Below are 18670 nucleotides of genomic sequence, written 5' to 3'. Positions count from 1 at the left end.
GTATGGACAGGCATTCTAGACTCCAGGACCTAGATGAAGATGGAGATAGGGCAGTGGCTAGAGGGAAGTCTTGTGATCTAGAAAGTATTTTTTCTTATTTCTTTAGGCCAGAGACTTCCACCTGTTATTAGAAGCCAGTGAAGCCAGTGGGGAAGGAGTGGTTCGCTTTCAAGCCCCAGCACAGAGCCCAGAGGGCCCCAGAGAGGGTGCTAGGCTGTGTGGGGGCTGCAGGACCACAGCTCAGAGGAAGGACAGCCTCTGGTCAGGGAGAAATCCCCAGGACAGACCTCTGGTTTCATACACAGAAAATGTGGTCCTTCTGGTGGCCGAATGAAGGTGCTTCAGAAGCTTCGATGGTGAAGACTAAAGATTTTAGTAAAAAACCTCCCACTTTTCTGAAGATTCTTAAGAACCCATGCTTTAGAGCTGTGTTTCCCAAACTAGCATGCCTCAGAATCACCTGGAAGCTTTCTGGAGGCCCAGAGTTTCTGATTCTGTAGGCCTGATTGGGGGAGCGGTGAGGGAGACAAGTATTTGTACTTCTAACAAGATCCCAGGGGATGCTGATGCTGCAGTCCACCTTGAGAGTCTGCTACAGGGCCTGGTTCTCAAAATCCTTATGTGGCCAGGAATTAGAAATAAGGCCAATTTATTGAACATGTCCAAGTCAAATAAAAATGTAATTAGTTGCAAAAAAATGCAAAACTGTGAAAATAAGGAAAAATTATTAGAGGGAACGTGACACTTTCAAAGAAGATTGGTTTTACAGTGAAGTCGTTAGGATATTACACACAAAGGGCCGACTGGCCCCATATTCCGTGACAGTGTTGAGAAGGATGCTGGCTTTAGCATTGGGAGATGTGGGTCCATCCCAGCTTTATCACTCACTGGTTTCAAAATGTGTGGGTACCTCTCCTGACCTCCCTCCCTTCACTTTTAAATGAGGGTTAGGGAGACTCTCCATTCTTTCACAAAAGCATGATGATGTGAGAGTACTTTGAAAAAGATAAAGCCTTATATAAATAAAAATTACTATTTTACTCTGAAGAAGTTATTCTACAGGGGAATTAATTAGCATAATTGATATATTTTTAAAGTGAGTATAACATTCTGGCTCAATATTGTTGTTCTGATTCGTATTTACATAATCACCAGTGTGTCTTCATAATTTTAAAGGTATTTCCTTCACCTCCACCGCTTTGCAATTCTCTGGAATTTTCTGCTCAGCAGGGAATCTCTATGCGATATTTCTGGACCGGACTTTTAGCCAAAATCCACTGGCATCTAGAGAGAACAAAGCATCTAATTAAACAGCCAAGGTGGCTGTGCTAGAAAACAGAGAGTGGGGAATCGAATGGCTCAGAAGCAGTGAGGCCAACACTTCGTATTTAACCCTTGCACACCCAGCTCCATGCTCCTTGGGCATAACAGGCGATGGGAAAGTGAGTTGGAGTCTCAACCTGTCACATTCGTCATAGCTACTTGCCGTGGTCTGTGGAGCTGCATCCATCTGGCTCTTCTGCTTTGAAAAGAGTTGTTTGAAGTCTGCCCACTCGCCTCTCCTTCCAAGCTCCTGTCACATCTGCCGTCCACAATGATGTTAGGGTCCAGAGCCAGCCCCAGTGCTTGTCCAGAATTCTCTCCCATCCCTGAAGGCTTTGCTGTGAAATCAGAACCCCAGATGAAGGTCCAGAGCCAGCCCCAGTGCTTGTCCAGAATTCTCTCCCAATTTGCTGTGAAGTCAGAACCCCAGATGAAGGTCCAGAGCCAGCCCCAGTGCTTGTCCAGAATTCTCTCCCAATTTGCTGTGAAGTCAGAACCCCAGATGAAGGTGGGGAAAGAATGGAGCGTGCCTCTTCTCCTCCCCACTCCCCAACTCAGCTCCTCACAGCTGAGCCCAGAAGTTTGCTACTCATTTTTCCAAACTAATCAGATTTTATTCACTTGCCTTTTAGAGCACAAGGAGGTGGGGAAGGAAGGAACCTTCGAGAGGTATTGGGGAAAGTGGGTTTAAAGTGGAATCTCAGCTGCAGCTCTGCCCCTCCAATGAGAACATTCACTGTTCCTTCCTCAGCATCCCCACCTGTCCTGTCTCTGAAGTCCCACTCACACCTGCACTGCTGCCATGGCAAAGGGAAAAGCTTCCTCAAGAAAATGTTCAGAACTGTAGATGTGGGCTCAGGGTGGAGGTGTGGGGGTGGAGGTGGGGGGCAAGCGAGGGCAAGGCCTTCCAGGTGCAGCACGTGGAATGGGGAAGAGCCCCGGGCCAGGCTGCCTGGGCTTGACTCCAGCTCTGAGGCTTCTTGGTGTCAGGTGAGTTATCCAAACATTCAGGCTCTGAGTGGTGCATCCACACAATGGAGATGATAAAGATATTTCCCTCAGAGGACCGTTGAGTACGTACAATGAGATATGGCACAAGATCAAGCTTAATGACCTTGGTGGTTGTAACAGTTAAGGAGCATGGCTTATAATTTTTAAGAGGGGCTGTGGTTTTAGCATCTTGGGGTGGTTCTTGGTAGGATGCAGACAAATGTGTTCGGAAACCAGGGAGAAGTCCAAAGATGGCCTCTGCAATGGCTCAGCTAGAACCATTTGTTACCATGGCAATGCATTCCCTCCAGATGCGTGTGCTTCAGCTCAAAATTCTGAGGACTGCACTTCCTTCGGTGGTCCAAGGAGATCTGAAGCCCAGGCCTCTGGCAAAGGGTTCTGTCCAGAGACAATAACACCCCGTGTTTCTCTTTTCTCTTCCATAGACCTCAGAGGACGAGCCTTCTGAAAAAGATGCTCTGCAGCCAGGCCGAAATATCGTGGCTGCAGGCTATGCCCTCTATGGTAGTGCAACCCTCGTGGCTCTTTCCACTGGGCAAGGTGTGGACCTCTTCATGCTCGACCCAGTAGGTACCTAATGTAGCAGTATCAGTACATAGGACTCCATGCGTCTCTGCACGAATCCCAGTCGGCTGGGGTAATTTTCTGGTCATTCTTAATACTTGCTTTTAGGACAAGAGAGGCTAGTTGGGGAATCAACACCAACATCAAAAAACATTAATGACCTGTGTCCAATGGAGGGCGTTTGAAGTGTTCTGTGGGGTCTGTCGTATCAACCAGGCTCTGCCCTTAAGGAGTTTCTAATCCAAAAATGCATCCAATCTCTTTGGCTTATAGAAATACAATAATTTAAAAAACCCCAATGTTACCGATATCTAGACAGAAACATGGATTTTTTAGAGCAGCACCATCCAATAGAACTTTCTGTGACCATGCATATGTTCTGTAATCTGTGCTGTCCTCATGTGGCTATTGAACACTTGCAATGTGGTTAGTGTGACTAAGAAACTCAGTTTTAAAACTTTATGTCATTTTAATTAACTTAAATTTCCACACGTGACTAGTGGTTACCCTATTGGACAGCATGGGTTTGTGGGACTGCCGCTAAAGTAGATGTTCTTCTCAATTAAGTAAAGGATGTTACCGTATTAGTGGTAAAGCTCAGGACACAGGCTGGAAATGGGCAGGTCTTGAGGCCTAGGATGCAGGAGTCCCAGGAACGGGCTTGCAGCATGGCCAGTCTGGTCTGGACACTACCCCTGATTCTGTGTCTCTCACTCAGGTTTCAAGTGCCAGGGAGGAATATCTAATTTGTCAAGCTAAGTCAAATGCCTGACCTTGGGCTGGAGGAGGCTCAGTCTTCGTAGATTGGCATCCAATGAGAAGAGTTACTTCTTCAAAGGGAGTTAGGCTGCTTTTAGGAAGTCTTACTCCACACTGGCCTGCTCCAAAGCAACAAATGTCCACAGCAAGTTATTAAAGCTCATGAGCCGGAGACTATCAGGAACTTGCCTATAATAAAAAGAAGTTGAGTTTACTGAACAAGGAAGGATGTGCTCTAGAAGAACAGTAGAGTGTCATGCTAGGAGGGAGTTGGGATGGACTTACACTATAGCAAGTGGGCTTTTGCTTGATGATCTCAGGAGGATTCAAGAAAGAGAGGGTCAATTCTGGCTTGGGAGTGGATTCAATTAATGATTGTGTATCAATCATTTTTATCTGGGAGGTGGGAAGATTGAAGTGAAGGTAGAGATTCATTGGTAAAGAAGAAGTCATCACTCAGAGCAGAGGGGAAGGATGCTTAGTTACTTTTGTGGTTGCTGAGTATTCTCATCACCGTCTTGTTTCAGACATGGTCAGCATGGTCTTGCCTCTTTTATATTCTGGGAATATAAATTCCTATGTTTATTAGGAACCTTCTAGTCTAGCTGCCAGCTCTGAGCTATCATCCTGGGGGATTTCACTTTCTTAGTCTTCAAAGTTCATTAAAACTGATTACATTTCCAAGCCTGGTTTTCCTCCTTGTGACTTAAAGAGACATCCAGCCTTTCAAGGTGATACCTGCAGCCAGCTAATCACATCCATAAGCACTCAGATAAATGGGTACCTGAGGGATGTCCTGCAGAGTAACCACGGTGGGGGCAGTGGGCACAATTTTATTAATAATTCTGATGATTTCTTTCATTTTTATCCTTTTCATTTCTTATGCCAAGTGAATACAGTTTCTGATTGAAGGGATTTCCTCATTACCTTGTATAAGAGTCACTGGGATACTGGGAATCTTTCATGGTTTCTAGGACTGAGTCATTAAAATAAACGGACCACACATTTGTAGGGGAACTGCATCCCCTACGTTTATGATGAATCCTGTCCATGAAACTTCTTCCTCTCATTGTCAATGGCCCAAATCTTCCTGGAAACATTAGGAATTAACCAGGAATGAGAACTTGGGGCATTAATACTTTGAGCTTCCCTGTAAATGAGTAACCTGTCAGGCAGTGAAAATTAGCAAGGAAACGTTCCCTCTTTCCTCTGAATTATTCCATCTCTTGCTAGAGCACCGCTGGAGCTGCAGAAGGACATGGCACGGCCGGGCTCCTCGAGCAGGCCCACACCTTCCGATGCTCTCTGATTGTTGGGGACTGTGGTGTTGCCTTCTGTTTCCTGGTGTCTCTCTTCTTCCAGGTGTTTTTCATCTTTCTAGGCTCTCGGTGAATTTGTCCTCGTGGAAAAAGATGTCAAGATAAAACAGAAAGGAAAGATTTACAGTCTCAATGAGGGCTATGCCAAATATTTTGATGCTCCCACCTCAGAATATGTGCAGAGAAAGAAATTTCCTGAGGTGAGTGAAGAAAGCCTAAGGCAGTAGCAGGGAGAATGCTGCCTCAGTGGGTCCCCGTTTGGGTGGCGGCTTTGGGAGCCTGGCTGAAAGAGGTGATGCCACTGTTTATGACTCTGATCAGTATGAGAACGGCAGACTGGGCCTTTCTTCATAAACGAGCAACGTCTTTTACAGCTAAAAGTTACCTACTCAAGATAATACTCCCTAGTTTCGTTTTTCCAGGAGACATTGTTTATGAAGAAGACAGACCACATTTTCAAAATTCAGGGTTCAGGCCAGAACCTGTCAGGTCATTTGCTTGCTGAGCTACCACCTATATAGATTCTGGTCACTTACTTTTATTTGCTTTTAGGTGTAGTAATTATATTTGAAAGTCCCATTCATAAGTCCTGTGTTTGCCCCAAGCCTTAGGATGTTCTTTGTCTCTCAACGGGATTACCAAGTTCTGGACTTTATGTGTCTATGAATGCAGCCCAAAGAATCCATTCAGTATATTCACCATACTAAGAGAGCTTTTAAGACAGGTGTGGGAGCAGAGTCAAAGAATTTCCAGATCAAGAGTGTAAAGTCTGTTCTACATTGGAAGAGGAACGCAAGCTTGTTTACAAGTGGGACCATCTCTCACCAAATTCTGGGGGATGTCACAAGAGAGGCCCTTTATCCTGTGGTGGGAAGGCAGTGGTATGGTATGCCTGCCTGGCTGTCCCTGGAAGTCCTCACGAACGCCAAGGAAAGAGAGCTCATGATTCCATGGGACCAAGAGGCAGTCAGTCAACAGGATCCCAGGACCTGCCTCTGTGGCCCCAAGCTGAAGCTATAGAGAACTTTCTACTTTCTTTCATTTGTTTTTTAAATGAAGTTCTCAAAAATGCAGTTTCCTGTACCTCTCCTTCATAGGGTTGTATTTTGCCATTACGCACAAACCCATCCAATGTCCTGAGGGCAAAAGTAACAGGATGTGAACTGTAAGGTTGATAAAGTCAATATTATTTACATGCTTCCAGTCTTGGAGATGTTTCATAGTGGCTCCCATTCTAAGCTAAAAAGTGCCTCTCCTTGAGCCCCAAAAAGAAGATATTTATGTTACCACTAAAAAACAAAAGTCCTGCACAAAAAATACCATAAATCTCTTTGAAGGGGAGATTTCAAATGAGAAAAAAGGCATCAGCTCATGAGTGACCGACAGCTGGTGAACAGGCTGACCCCCCTTGTAAATCTTACCACAGGCTGGGCTCCCAAATGGAAAACCATGCAAAGAGCATGATTATGCTAGTCAGGGAAGAAACATAAATCCCTTGCCCTCTCAGTAAAACTGGAACTCTTAGAAGATATTTAAGCTCTTTCTCAATTCCATTTTAACTATTTTTCCTCCCAAATAACGCTCTCTGCTCTTTAAAAAAGATGTTTCTTTTGTATCCTTTCTCACAGGCCAGCTTAGGTAGTTTGACTACAGCTAGAAGAAAGACACTAGGTTCTAAGGTAAAGCTACACTTTGCAATTTTACAAAATGGAGTAAATTCCTTAAGAGGGTCTACACAGTTTCATAAGAGATGTCCCGGGAGTAAGAAAGGTCCATTAGGCCAGTGGTTCTGAAGAATTTTTGACTGTGACCATTAATAACAAATGCATTTTCTGTTTAATTCAGAGCACATGTGTGCAAGCATGCACGCACATACTCACACATGCCCCACTGAAACAAAAGTAAACTGCCTTACCAAGATATTTTTTCATTCTTTTCTATTCAATTCTATTCTGTTCTGATCTGATCTCTTCTGTTCCATTCCATTTGTTTAGATTGCATTTCATTTGAAAAAAACATGTTTAGTAATGACCCATTAAATGGATTTTATGACCCATTAATGGATTTCCAACCACACTTGAAAAAGCACTGCACTGGGCAGCTTCTTAGACATTTTACTACATTATAAAATTAATCTACAGATTCAGAATGGAGACAGTGAGACAAAAATAAAATAAAGGGGAATGTATGCATTACATACAGAACAGGGTAACATCACTTGAATAGCCCATAGATGGCTGCCCGTTATTGCACCCAGTATGTTGAACAGGTGGGACTCGTGCAGTGGGATCTAAACAGCAGGTTATTCTGATCTCCTCCTCACTCTGCAACAGCTGTTCAGAGGAGTAGTCCCTCGTAGAAAATAGAAAGTCAGTGTTCACTTATCATGGAAATGCTAGACTATTGAGCCCAACATATTAATCAGTATTTCAATACCGATTCAAAGATGAGACCCTTCTCAACAGCAAAGGCACATATTCCCCAACATAAGGCAAGTCTCCAGAATCCTCCAGTTGTTTTTTAACATGAAATTCTAGATTTAATATGCATCTGCCCCTAGCATAAAAGGAGTTGTTTTGTCTCTAGGAAGTTTTGGTTTTTCTTGCTTGCTTTTTACATAAAATCCCTTACAATTCCATAAATTGAAGACTAAGGATTAGTTGGGTCTGGCCCAGAAAGTTTAGTCTATGTTTAACAGCGGAAACCAGTGTGAATGCTTGATGATTTCCTCAGGCGATGCTTGAGAGTCCAGGGAGGGACTTTCTTCTTGATGTGAAAACAAAGATCATATTGACGGAAGTGCTGGATGGTCTTGGGAGTGTCCAATTCTAACTGATAAGACAATAGAGATGAATAGACAATGAAACCCAAAGCTACTTTCTAGGATTTCCACCTGTAGATACAAAAAGGAATTTTGACTTTGGAAAATGGGGATACCCTCAACAGAGTGGTGGGCATCCTCCTGGCTATGGTGGAGGTTTGCAGTGATCCCTTAGAAAGATTAAAGGGAAAGTAGGGAAAATAATCTGTGCCCCCTTCCCTCAGCATTCTCTGCGAAGAGAGAAAGGCAGAGATGAACGCAGGAGAGGATGGCCTGGTGGGTGTTGGCATGAAGCTGCTGCTTTCTCTTTTAAGTACTTTCAATTACTATTTTTTAATACAGAAAGGCCCAAGGGAGAAAACACTAAATAGTCCATAATGCTTCCAATTGATTGAAACTGTAATTTTTATTCTCATTAACAAAATTTTCAAAAAATGAAACATAGAATTGCTGTATGACCCAGCAATTCCGCTCCTCACACCCCAAATAATTGAAAACAATATATTCAGAAAAACTTGCACACCAATGTTCATAGCAGCATTATTTACAATAACCAAAGGTGGGAACAACTCAAATGTCCATCAACTGATGAGCAGATGAAAAAAGGCGGTCCATCCATACAATGGAACATTATTCAGCTGTGAAAAGGAATGAAGTACTGATGCATACCACAGCATGATGAATCTCAACAACATTTATGCTGAGTGGAAGTAGCCAGATGCAAGGACAAGGTCAATGCATAGAGACAGAAGGCAGATTAATGGTTGCCAAGCACTGGCGGAGGGGAGGACAGAGCCTATTTAATGGGTATCGTGTTTTCTTTTAGGTAATGGAAATGTTCTGTAATTAGATAGAGGTCATGGTTGTACAACATTATAAATGTATTAAATGCCACTGAATTATATACTTTAAAATGGTTAATTTTATCTGATGTGAATTTTACTTCAATTTTAAAAAGTAATCTAAGATTAGAAAATGTAAAACATACAGAAATATACAAAATTAAAGGTGAAAGCCTCCTCTCTCCTTTACCCCCAGCCAGGTTGCTCTTTCCAGGGATGACCACTGCCAAATGTTGATTTTATTCTTTGAGTTGGGATGGTGGGAGGGGATAATGCACATTCATCTCCATATCTACCCCACCACCCTTTAAGAACATCAGGTAGAGCATATTAACTCATCTGATTTTCTTTTTCATGACTTAGAGATTGTTCTACACAAGCACATACAAATTTGTGGCATTGACTGAAAGGGCTGTCCAGCCTTGTGTTGAGAGGACAGATCGAGCTAATTGCTTATGGAGAGCAGCTTTGCTTGTCTCTGATTTTCCATCAGGAGACACAGAGCTGCAATCGAGATCCCAAAAGTGTACGCTCATTACCTTTACAAGTATATCTGTAGGGCACATATCTTGCTGAAGTTGCTGGGTCAAAGGGTATGAGCATTTCACATGCTGATGTTACCAAATATTCTTCCAGAAAAGTTGCATCAGTTTATACTCTCTGGCATCATATGGAAGAGTACTCATTTCCTTGTGTCCCTGCCAGTGCAGATATGGTGAATCTTTTTAAATTTTTGTCCATCTGATGGTCAAAAGGTGAACCTTGTGGCTTGATTTGCACATGTTTAATTATGGTTTATGTTGTTTCCTTGTATTTATTGAGCACCTACTTTTGTCTTAGTAAATTGCCTATTTCTGTTCTTAGCAAATATTTAATTAGTATTATCTTTTTCTTCTTGCCTTGTATAAGCACTTAGTAAATGAAGGAAACTAGCCTTTTGTCTGTTATTCATGTTAGAAATACGTGTAGACTTTCAGCTTTTGATTCCGTAGAGGTGTTTACAATTTTATGTTATCAAATTTATCTTTCTTTATATCTAATGGGTGTTGTGTACCAAATTATAAATTAATGTACTCATGTTTTCTTCTTCTGTGCTGTCCAATACAATAGCTATTAGCCATATGTGGCTATTTAAATTTAAAATACTTGCCAGTAAGTAACATGTAAAATTGTGTTTTCATCTACACCTGTCTCGTTACCAGAGCTCAACAGTCACACGTGGTCAGTGGCTGCTATATGGGATGTTGGTGATAAAAAGTGTTTTCATCACCACAGAGAATTTCATTGGACAGCCTTATTCTAAATTATTTGTGATTTTCTCCTTTTAACTCTCTCCATCTTGAAATAATTTGGCTGTAAAGAATGAAGTAGGGATCCTACACACCTCTTTTCTAAGTAGCTAGCCCAGCGCTGCTCCCTAATAGTCCTCTCCCACGCTGATTGAAAGGTCCTGTTCAGCATAAACGAAATTCTCATCTATCTTTAGGCCCAGGACTGGGCTCTATTCTGATCTACTGGTCAGCGTTTGCATTTCCTCTTTGCATATGTAAATATTGTTAGTTCAATGTGTGCTCTTAGATTTGGTAGAGATACTCTTTTCCTTGTTCTTCATTTTCACAAATGTTCCTGTTTTCTTTGCTAGAAAATTTCAATACCAGTTCTTTCAAGTTTCTTCCCCAAAAAGTCTGTTGATAATTTCTAAGAGTTTTATAGTCTTACCTCTTAATGTGTAGGTCTTCCATCCACTTTGAGTTAATTTGTCATGTGGTATAAGGTAAGTTTTTAGTCTATTTTTAAAATTGGGTTATTCATCTTTTTATCATAAAATTGTAAATTCATTTTTTTATTATGTTATGTTAATCACCGTACATTACATCATTAGTTTTTGATATAGTGTTCCATGATTCATTGTTTGTGCATAACACCCAGCGCTCCATGCAGAACGTGCCCTCTTTAATACCCATCACCAGGCTAACCCATCCCCCCACCCCCCTCCCCTCTAGAACCCTCAGTCTGTTTCTCAGAGTCCATAGTCTGTCATGGTTCGTCTCCCCCTCCGATTCTCCCCCCTTCATTTTTCTCTTCCTGCTACCTTCTTCTTCTTTTTTCTTTTTTCTTAACATATATTGCATTATTTGTTTCAGAGGTACAGATCTGAGATTCAACAGTCTTGCACAATTCACAGCACTCACCGTAGCACATACCCTCCCCAATGTCTATCACCCAGCCACCCCATCCCTCCCACCCCCTGAGTGGTGGGGGGTAAATTCATTTATTTTTATTAACTTATGTATGCTAGTCTCCCCCTTCAGTTGGTGAGTTCCTTGGGGGCAGAGACTGTCTTCCTGTTTTTGGCATCCTCAGGGCCTGGCCTGGTGCCAGGCATAAATAAGATGCTAAAAAAATTATTTATTGAGCTGAATTTACACACAATTTGTGAACAGTACTACTTTTGCATTCCACCTAATATTCAAGGTTTGGAATCACCTACACTGCCTGCTTTTATTTCAATTCAATCCTTTTTTGGGGGGGGGTACGTGAATATCTCTTGCTTGTCTAATCCAAACCTAAATGCTGCTGATGTCTCCTTCTTTCCTTAGAAGCCTTTAATAGTTACTTTGCTTTGCTTTGCAAACCTCCTAAGGCAGGATATGTGGGTAAGGGAGTATGTAATCCAGGTGAACATCTTATATCTTCTCTCTCTGCCTTCTAGGATGGCAGTGCTCCCTATGGGGCCAGGTATGTGGGCTCTATGGTAGCCGATGTGCACCGCACCCTGGTCTATGGAGGGATCTTCCTGTACCCGGCGAACCAGAAAAGTCCTAAGGGCAAGGTAATTCTCATTTGTCCCCTGGCTGTATCACTCAGTAAGCCAGTTGGAGTTCCCTTTCTCTTCATGCCTGCTTTTTGGCTACTGCTCTGTCCTTTTCACATCTGTTTGTGAGTGGGCAGGTGGAAGAGAGAAGAGGTGTATTTCCCGTTAATGAATTTTGAGGCTGTGGTAGAAGCTGAAGTTGTTATTGGCAATTTTCACTGGCCTTGGAATTCCCTGGCCTCATGCCCATCATTCACCATAAGTCAGCTCTGTTCATCTACTGTTTTCTATGGCCTGTGCCTGACTTATAGCTTCAGCATCACCTGATTCTGGATGATAGACCCTTTGAGAATCTAATGAAAGGTATGGATCCACTTCCCAGGAAAAAAAATGCACATAAACATACATATTACATACATTTTTAGGGAGTTCACAGATGACCTGAAGTCTACCCATGAATCCTCTAGAGAGTTCCCAAACTCCAGAATAAGAGCTTCTGGTCAGAACTTATTTAGTACTTCCGGAAAGGTAGCTCCTGGGTGATCTTACTGCAACTTTATGACACAAACCCCAAAATACTTATATGATCAGATGGGAATCTTATGATCCAAATGCATCTATCTTGAATAGACCCTCCCATGGAAACCTGTCTGATTTTTAGCCAATCACAGAAATCGTAGGTAAGTAGACAAATCAAAACAAACATCTACTGTACTCTCAGACACACCAACAACTGGCCACATGTATATTTGCCTCCCAGCATGTGCAGTTTGAATGATTGGAATGCCAGACTCAAAGCCATGATAAGAAATCTAAGAGCACATGAGACCAGAGGGAAGATTTGTGTGTCAGGAATTTCTCTTCATGTGAGTGTTGAGCTTAGGTATATTATAACTTTCGGAAGTAAGAATCACAGCCAAGTCTTCATGATGGGTGCTGGCACCGGGTAGTAAATGAGATCTAGAAAACGAGGGAATGCCTACAAAGAACCACTCTTGCTGCCTACTCAGTTCCAACACAGAAAATGTTAGGCTATTTCTTAATAATTGTTAAAATGATTTACAATGAGTCAGAAAATATGCCCATGTAATTATAGAGACATTTCCATAAGTACATATAATTCCATGTATAGATCTATATATTCATAGCACCATCACCACCAGCCCTATTGAAAGTATCATTGACTCCTGAACTCTGCGTTTTAGCTTTTGTGGTCTCTGTGAGCGCATCAGTGTGTGTTTTGGGGGTGGGGTAGATGTGTACGCCTTTTCTCCTCTGTGTGCTTGTCTCTGTATATCTGTTTAGATTTTAACTGCAGAAAAAAAGTAGATCACATGGACTGCAGGTCAAAGCAACACGAAGACCTGTACATTGTGTTTTGAGATGAATTTACTACAAGGGCAACTTTAGGTGAAAGGCAGCCTTGGCTCAAAGACAAACTTTATGTGAGGTTGTTGTGCTTTTTTCTTTTTCTTTTAAGTATCTGAATCAACATAGTACAAACAAAGGCTACTTAATTACAGTCTGAGACTTTGTCTGACACCCCAAACCCCTCATCTTGAAGCGCCCAGAGCAAGGGAAAGGGGAAGAAAGAGCCAAGTTCTAGAAGCTGACAGGTAGCTGTCCAGGACCGATTGGCCTCCAGTGTCCCTCCTGTGGATGATCAGGCACGAAACTAGCAGATCCAAGTTTGTCCACACCCACTGGGGCTTCTTTGCTCCCTGCCAGGACACCCACTGCTTCAACAGCTGGAGGTCTAGGGTGAGGGCAGTGTATATTGTTTTACCAAAATGGTAGTATGCCCCCTGGAGTCTTAACTTACTCTCTCCCGAATGCCTGGCTCTCTAACCTAGACCAGAGATATTTCGTTTCTCACTGTGAAATAACAATGATTCAAAAATTAGCACAAGATAGGACTGCTTCTCAAAGAGTTTCACATGATCTTCAGAATGGATTTGAAGAAAAGAATGGGAAAAAAGAAGTTGCAGAAAGCTGGCTCAACCACTTTGTAAGCTGATTACAGAAAGGAACTTGTTTTCTCTTAAATACAGATTTTATACCTATTGGGAAGGAAGGGGAAGATAGTATGATACTGAGTTAGAACATGCAGCTAGACTGTCACCCTGAATCTAATGTGATGTGCGTGTGTGTCTGGTGGGGGTTGGGGTGATCAGGAGGGAATCACAGCATAATCACCGAAATAGGCCTTAAAAAGGCATTGGGTCCAGCCCATTTCAATGTAATTCCCAAGCCACTCCCTGGAGGCAGGGCAGACACCTGCTAGTTCCCATAGTGCCTGGTAGAAAAAGCAGGCCTTCCTCAGGAGAGGCTCAGCCCTGGGTCCACGGGCACAACCTGGAAAGCAGGGCACAGGCTGACCTTACCCTCCCCAGCCTGCCCATTTCTGCCTTCCACTGGGAGCCCTTGGGCAAGGGACACAGTAGCCTTGTTGGGACACTTCCCTTGTGTCAGACATTACTGGGAAGGAAGATGCCACAGTGGCCAGCCCAGACAGACTCTGTCCCTGCCCTCAAGGGCAAGCATGTAAGGATATGAAGCAACCCTCAGTGTGACAAACTGAAGAGGGCCGTGCAGGAGGCTACAGCAGTGCGAACAGTGGGCATTAACTCAGTCTTGGGGGCCAAGAGAAAAGGCCGTTTAAACCCCAGCAAACTACCTGGTCAAGCTGACACTTGAGATGTGGGGTTCTGCCACGTGATCTCGAACACTGAGGTTATCCTGAGAGGCCACCTAGTACTCTCCAGGTGACCTTCCGTCTCATCTAAGCTGGACTCCTCGCTAGCCATAAGGCCTCACATACAGAGGCTCCTCACCAGGCCTCAGCTTCAGTTTGCCTCACTGCTGAACCAACAGCAAACAAGTGTCTCGATCTCATCCTCCCAAGGGAGGAGGCAGGCCTCTCATAAACACAAAGGTCACAAGACAGCTAGAGACTGACCAGCGGTGCCCCAAAGACAAGGTGATGAACCCAGTGTATTCATGCTAAGAAGACACAGAAGTTCAGCTCCCGGAATTCCCCAGCGAGGTTTAGGGGGTGTGGCTTCGGGATTTTTGGGCCTCTGCAGAGCTTGTCCACCTGACTGTCTTTCTCCCACAGCTTCGGCTCCTGTATGAGTGCAATCCTGTGGCCTATATCATAGAGCAGGCTGGAGGCCTGGCGACCACGGGCACCCAGCCCGTGCTGGACGTGAAGCCAGAGTCCATTCACCAACGAGTCCCCCTCATTCTGGGGTCCCCGGATGATGTGAAGGAATACCTCACCTGTGTACAGAAAAGCCAGGCAGGCAGGTAGTAGGTTTCACCCTGAATGCTGCCTTTTCTTTGTCTTGTCCCTTCTATTAAGGACCCTAAAGGAACGATCATTGTAAACAGTGGTGATGAGTAACAAAAGGCAAAGCCCCCCTGAATCCCCCAAAGAAGAGCCACAGTGACGTGCTCTGCACAGCTCTAGAAGCCAGAGACGATTCTGTGCTCAGTGGGAAGGGCTCAAAATAAAAACCCACATGGGAAAAGAACAACTTTGATCTGTCTTCTCTTATGAACAGCGGTTAATAGGGTTAGAGTTCCAAGTCTCTCAGCCAGGGAATCTGCAGCTACGGACTTTGGGGCAAAAAGTTTAGAGATCAGTTAAGAATTTGTCTTGGCTGGCTTAAAATTTGAACTTAGTGGAGACTGTTTCCAAGAGAGCAGAGTACTAGGGGGACCCTGAACTTGCTTTGTTTTGAATATAACTAGACTAACCTTGAACTATTTTGAAAAACTAGGAACAGGATCGGAGGAGTATGGAAACAATCTGCACATTTTGAATGAGTGAATTTGGCAGAAGCATGGTTCGCAGCCCTGAATTGGGGGATTGGGAAGCCATGGGACGGGGAAGAGGAGTAAGCCCGGTTTGCGGGGCAAAGTCAGGAAGAGGGAGGAAGTCGGAAAGGTTGCAGCGGTTTGTGACCCCATACTTAGCTGTGGCAAGTGAATCCCTGGGTCGCTCAGGGAAAGATTGCTCTTCTTTCCAGAGGGCATTTGAGGAGCATTATTTGTCCTCGCCAGAGACAAAGGGACAGCCAGGGAGCCACTGAGGGGAGCTCTCCAGCGGGGTCAGAGGGGTGCGCAGAGAGGAGAAAACCTCTTAACTTTTTGCTCTGAGCCACAATAGGCTTGAATCTCTATGCATGGCCAATAGTCCCTTTTCTGGGACTGGCTGTGGGCAGTGCAGAGGCTGGAGTGGATCTCGCATACCATCGCTGCTGCATTTTGCTGTCAGCCACAATAGAAGTAAGCCTCTGTGATGGCTCTTCTAGGGCAAGGGGAGTAGGGGACTGAGTTAAGTGCAGAAGGCTGATAGCCTGGCTCCAGCTTTTCACTCAGTGTTACAATAAACTCTAGCTTCTGCACACGCACTGTGCAAAGGCTTTTCATGGACTGATCGGTGCTGGGCACACCCTGATCCTCCCTGCCTGGGGACAGCAGTGGGTATGCACACCTTACAGGTCCTTTAAAACTTGGAGTTTTGAATCCCAGCCACTGGCCAGAGATAAAATACAGGAGATCTGTGGCTCTGGGCATGCCAATGACCTGGATGCAGACAGGTTAGGGCAGGAGATTGATGAGGGCCCAGGCCACAGGAGATTGCTCGATTTTCTGGGAGGGCTTCCTGAGCAGCAGCTGCTGGGGTTTCTGCCCCCCAGGGACAAAGGGATGAGGTGACACCATATTCTACCTTCTCCACCACGACGGCCTCTTCCTGCCCACCAGCACAGAGTCCAGAGAGAAACACAGAGCCTCGGGTTGAGGCTTGAATCCCCTACAGTAAACCCTACTCCCTGGTAGGAACATCCTTCTGAGGGCAAGTCAACTTGTGAGCCAGCACAGCAGGCCTTTCCCTCAGAAGATAAACACAAACCCCAGCATGTACTGAGTCTACTGATTAAAGAAAACTCCAAAACATCAGCTTCCAGCTTAACTTCACAAAAAAATCAAAGCATACCTACTTAAAGGAACAAACACCCCCCACTACAAACAAGGAGGAACTCTGTAGAGGAAGGACCAGTGGGAAAGAGCAGCCAAAACACAACAGCAGACTGTACAGAGCATACACCAGGATCCCTTCCTGAAGATGTTGTTGTTGTTGATTATTATTGCTGTCTTTTTTTTCCTTTTTTTCCTTTCTTTTTCTTTCTCTTTCTTTCCTCCTTTCCTTTCTGAACAAAATTACTAGAAGAAGTTCACAACAAAAGAAAGAAGCAGAGGTAATACTTTCTGCCATAGATTTAATCGATATGGATATAAGTAAGATGTTGGGGCTAGAACTCAGAATAACAATTATAAAGATACTAGCTGGGGTTGAAAAAAGCATAAAAGACACTAAGGAATCCCTTAGGGTAGAAATAACAGAACTAAAATCTAATCAGGTCAAAATAAAAAGTGTTATTACTGAGATCAGTAAAAAATGGAGGCTCTAACTGCTAAAGTAAATGAGGCAGAAGAGTCAGTGATATAGAAGACAAAATGATGGAAAGTAAGGAAGCTGAGAAAAAGAAAAAAACTACAGGATCATGAGGGGAGGCTTCGAGAAATCAGTGATACCATAAAGTTCAATAATATTCGAATAATAGGGGTCCCAGAAGATGAAGAAAGAGAGAGAGAGGGAGAGAGAGAGAGGAACAGAAGTTTTATTTGAACAAATTACAGCTGGGAACTTCCCTGATCTGGGGAAGGAAACAAGCATTCAAGTCCAGGAGGCCCAGAGAACTGTCCTCAAAATCAATAAAAATAGATCAATACCCTGACATATAATAGTGAAGCTTGCAAATTTCAGAGATAAAGATAAAATCCTGAAAGAACCTTGAGACGAGAGGTTATTAACCTACAAGAGTAGAAACATTAGATTGGCAGAAGACCTATCCACAGAGACATGGCAGGTCAGAAAGGACTGACATGATATATTCAGGGTGCTAAATGAGAAAAACATGCAGCCAAGAATACTTTGTCCAGCAAGGCTGTCATTCAGAATGGAAGGAGAGATAAAGAGCTTCCAGGACAAACAGAAACTAAAGCAATTTGTGATCACTAAACCAGCCCTGCAAGGAATATTTAAGGGAATCTTGTAAGCAAAGAGAGAGCCCCAAAATAACATAGACCAGAAAGGCATAGACACAATATACAGAAACAGTGACTTTACAGGTAATACAGTGGCACTCAATTCACATCTTTCAATAGTTGCCCTGAATGTAAATGAGCTAAATGCCCCAATCAAAAGACACAGGGTATCAGATTGGATAAAAAAGCAGGACCATCAATATGCTGTCTGCAAGAGACTGATTTTAGGTCCAAAGACACCTCCAGATTGAAAGTGAGGGGGTGGAAAACTATCATGCTAATGGACACCAAAAGAAAGCTGGGGTGGCAATCCTTATAGCAGACAAATTAGATTTTAAACCAAAGACTGTAATAAGACACAAGGAAGGACACTATATCATACTTAAAGGGTCTATCAAGAAGATCTAACAATTATAAATATTTATGCCCCTAACATGGGAGCAGCCAATTATATAAACCAATTAATAACAAAATTAAAGAAGCACATTGATAATAATACAATGACAGTAGGGGACTTTAACATCCCCCTCACTGCAATGGACAGACCATCTAAGCCAAGGATCAACAAGGAAACAAGGGCTTTGAATGACACACTGGACCAGATGGACTTCACAGATACATTCAGAGTATTCCATCCTAAAGGAACAGAATACACATTCTTCTCGAGTGCACATGGAACATTCTCCAGAATAGATCACATCCTGGGTCACAAATCAGGTCTCAACAGGTACCAAAAGACTGGGATCATTCCCTGCATATTTTCAGACCACATGCTGTGAAACTGGAACTCAATCACAAGAGGAAATTTGGAAAGAACTCAAATACATGGAGGCTAAAGAACATTCTACTAAAGAAAGAATGGGTCAACCATGAAACTAAAGAAGAATTTTAAAAATTCATGGAAACAGATGAAAATGAAAACACAACTGTTCAAAATCTTTGGGATGCAGCAGAGGCAGTCCTAAGAGGGAAGTACATAGCAATACAAGTCTTTCTCAAGAAACAAGAGAAGTCTCAAATACACAACCTAACCTTACACCTGAAGAAGCTGGAGAAGCAAATAAAGCCTAAGCCAAGCAAGAGAAGAGAAATAATAAAG

At 43.3% G+C, this 18670-nt stretch overlaps 1 protein-coding gene across 1 annotated transcript in view; it reads left to right on the top strand.

Moving 5' to 3' along the window:
* The window catches only part of FBP2 (fructose-bisphosphatase 2), a 30459-nt gene extending 15466 nt beyond the window's left edge, over positions 1–14993 (top strand). Inside the window, exons 4-7 of the mRNA XM_035024439.1 lie at positions 2760–2900; positions 5039–5176; positions 11353–11472; positions 14573–14993. Coding sequence (XP_034880330.1) covers positions 2760–2900; positions 5039–5176; positions 11353–11472; positions 14573–14767 — 594 coding nt within the window. The 3' untranslated portion in view covers positions 14768–14993. The remainder of the gene's footprint in view (positions 1–2759; positions 2901–5038; positions 5177–11352; positions 11473–14572) is intronic.
* Positions 14994–18670: the final 3677 nt, after the last annotated feature.

Source organism: Mirounga leonina, unplaced genomic scaffold (assembly GCF_011800145.1).
Source record: "Mirounga leonina isolate KUSES-001 unplaced genomic scaffold, KU_Mleo_1.0 Mir_179, whole genome shotgun sequence".
NCBI classification, from domain to species: Eukaryota; Metazoa; Chordata; class Mammalia; order Carnivora; family Phocidae; genus Mirounga; species Mirounga leonina.
Note: the sequence above shows the minus strand (reverse complement) of the source record. Positions and strands in the feature narration are given on the sequence as shown.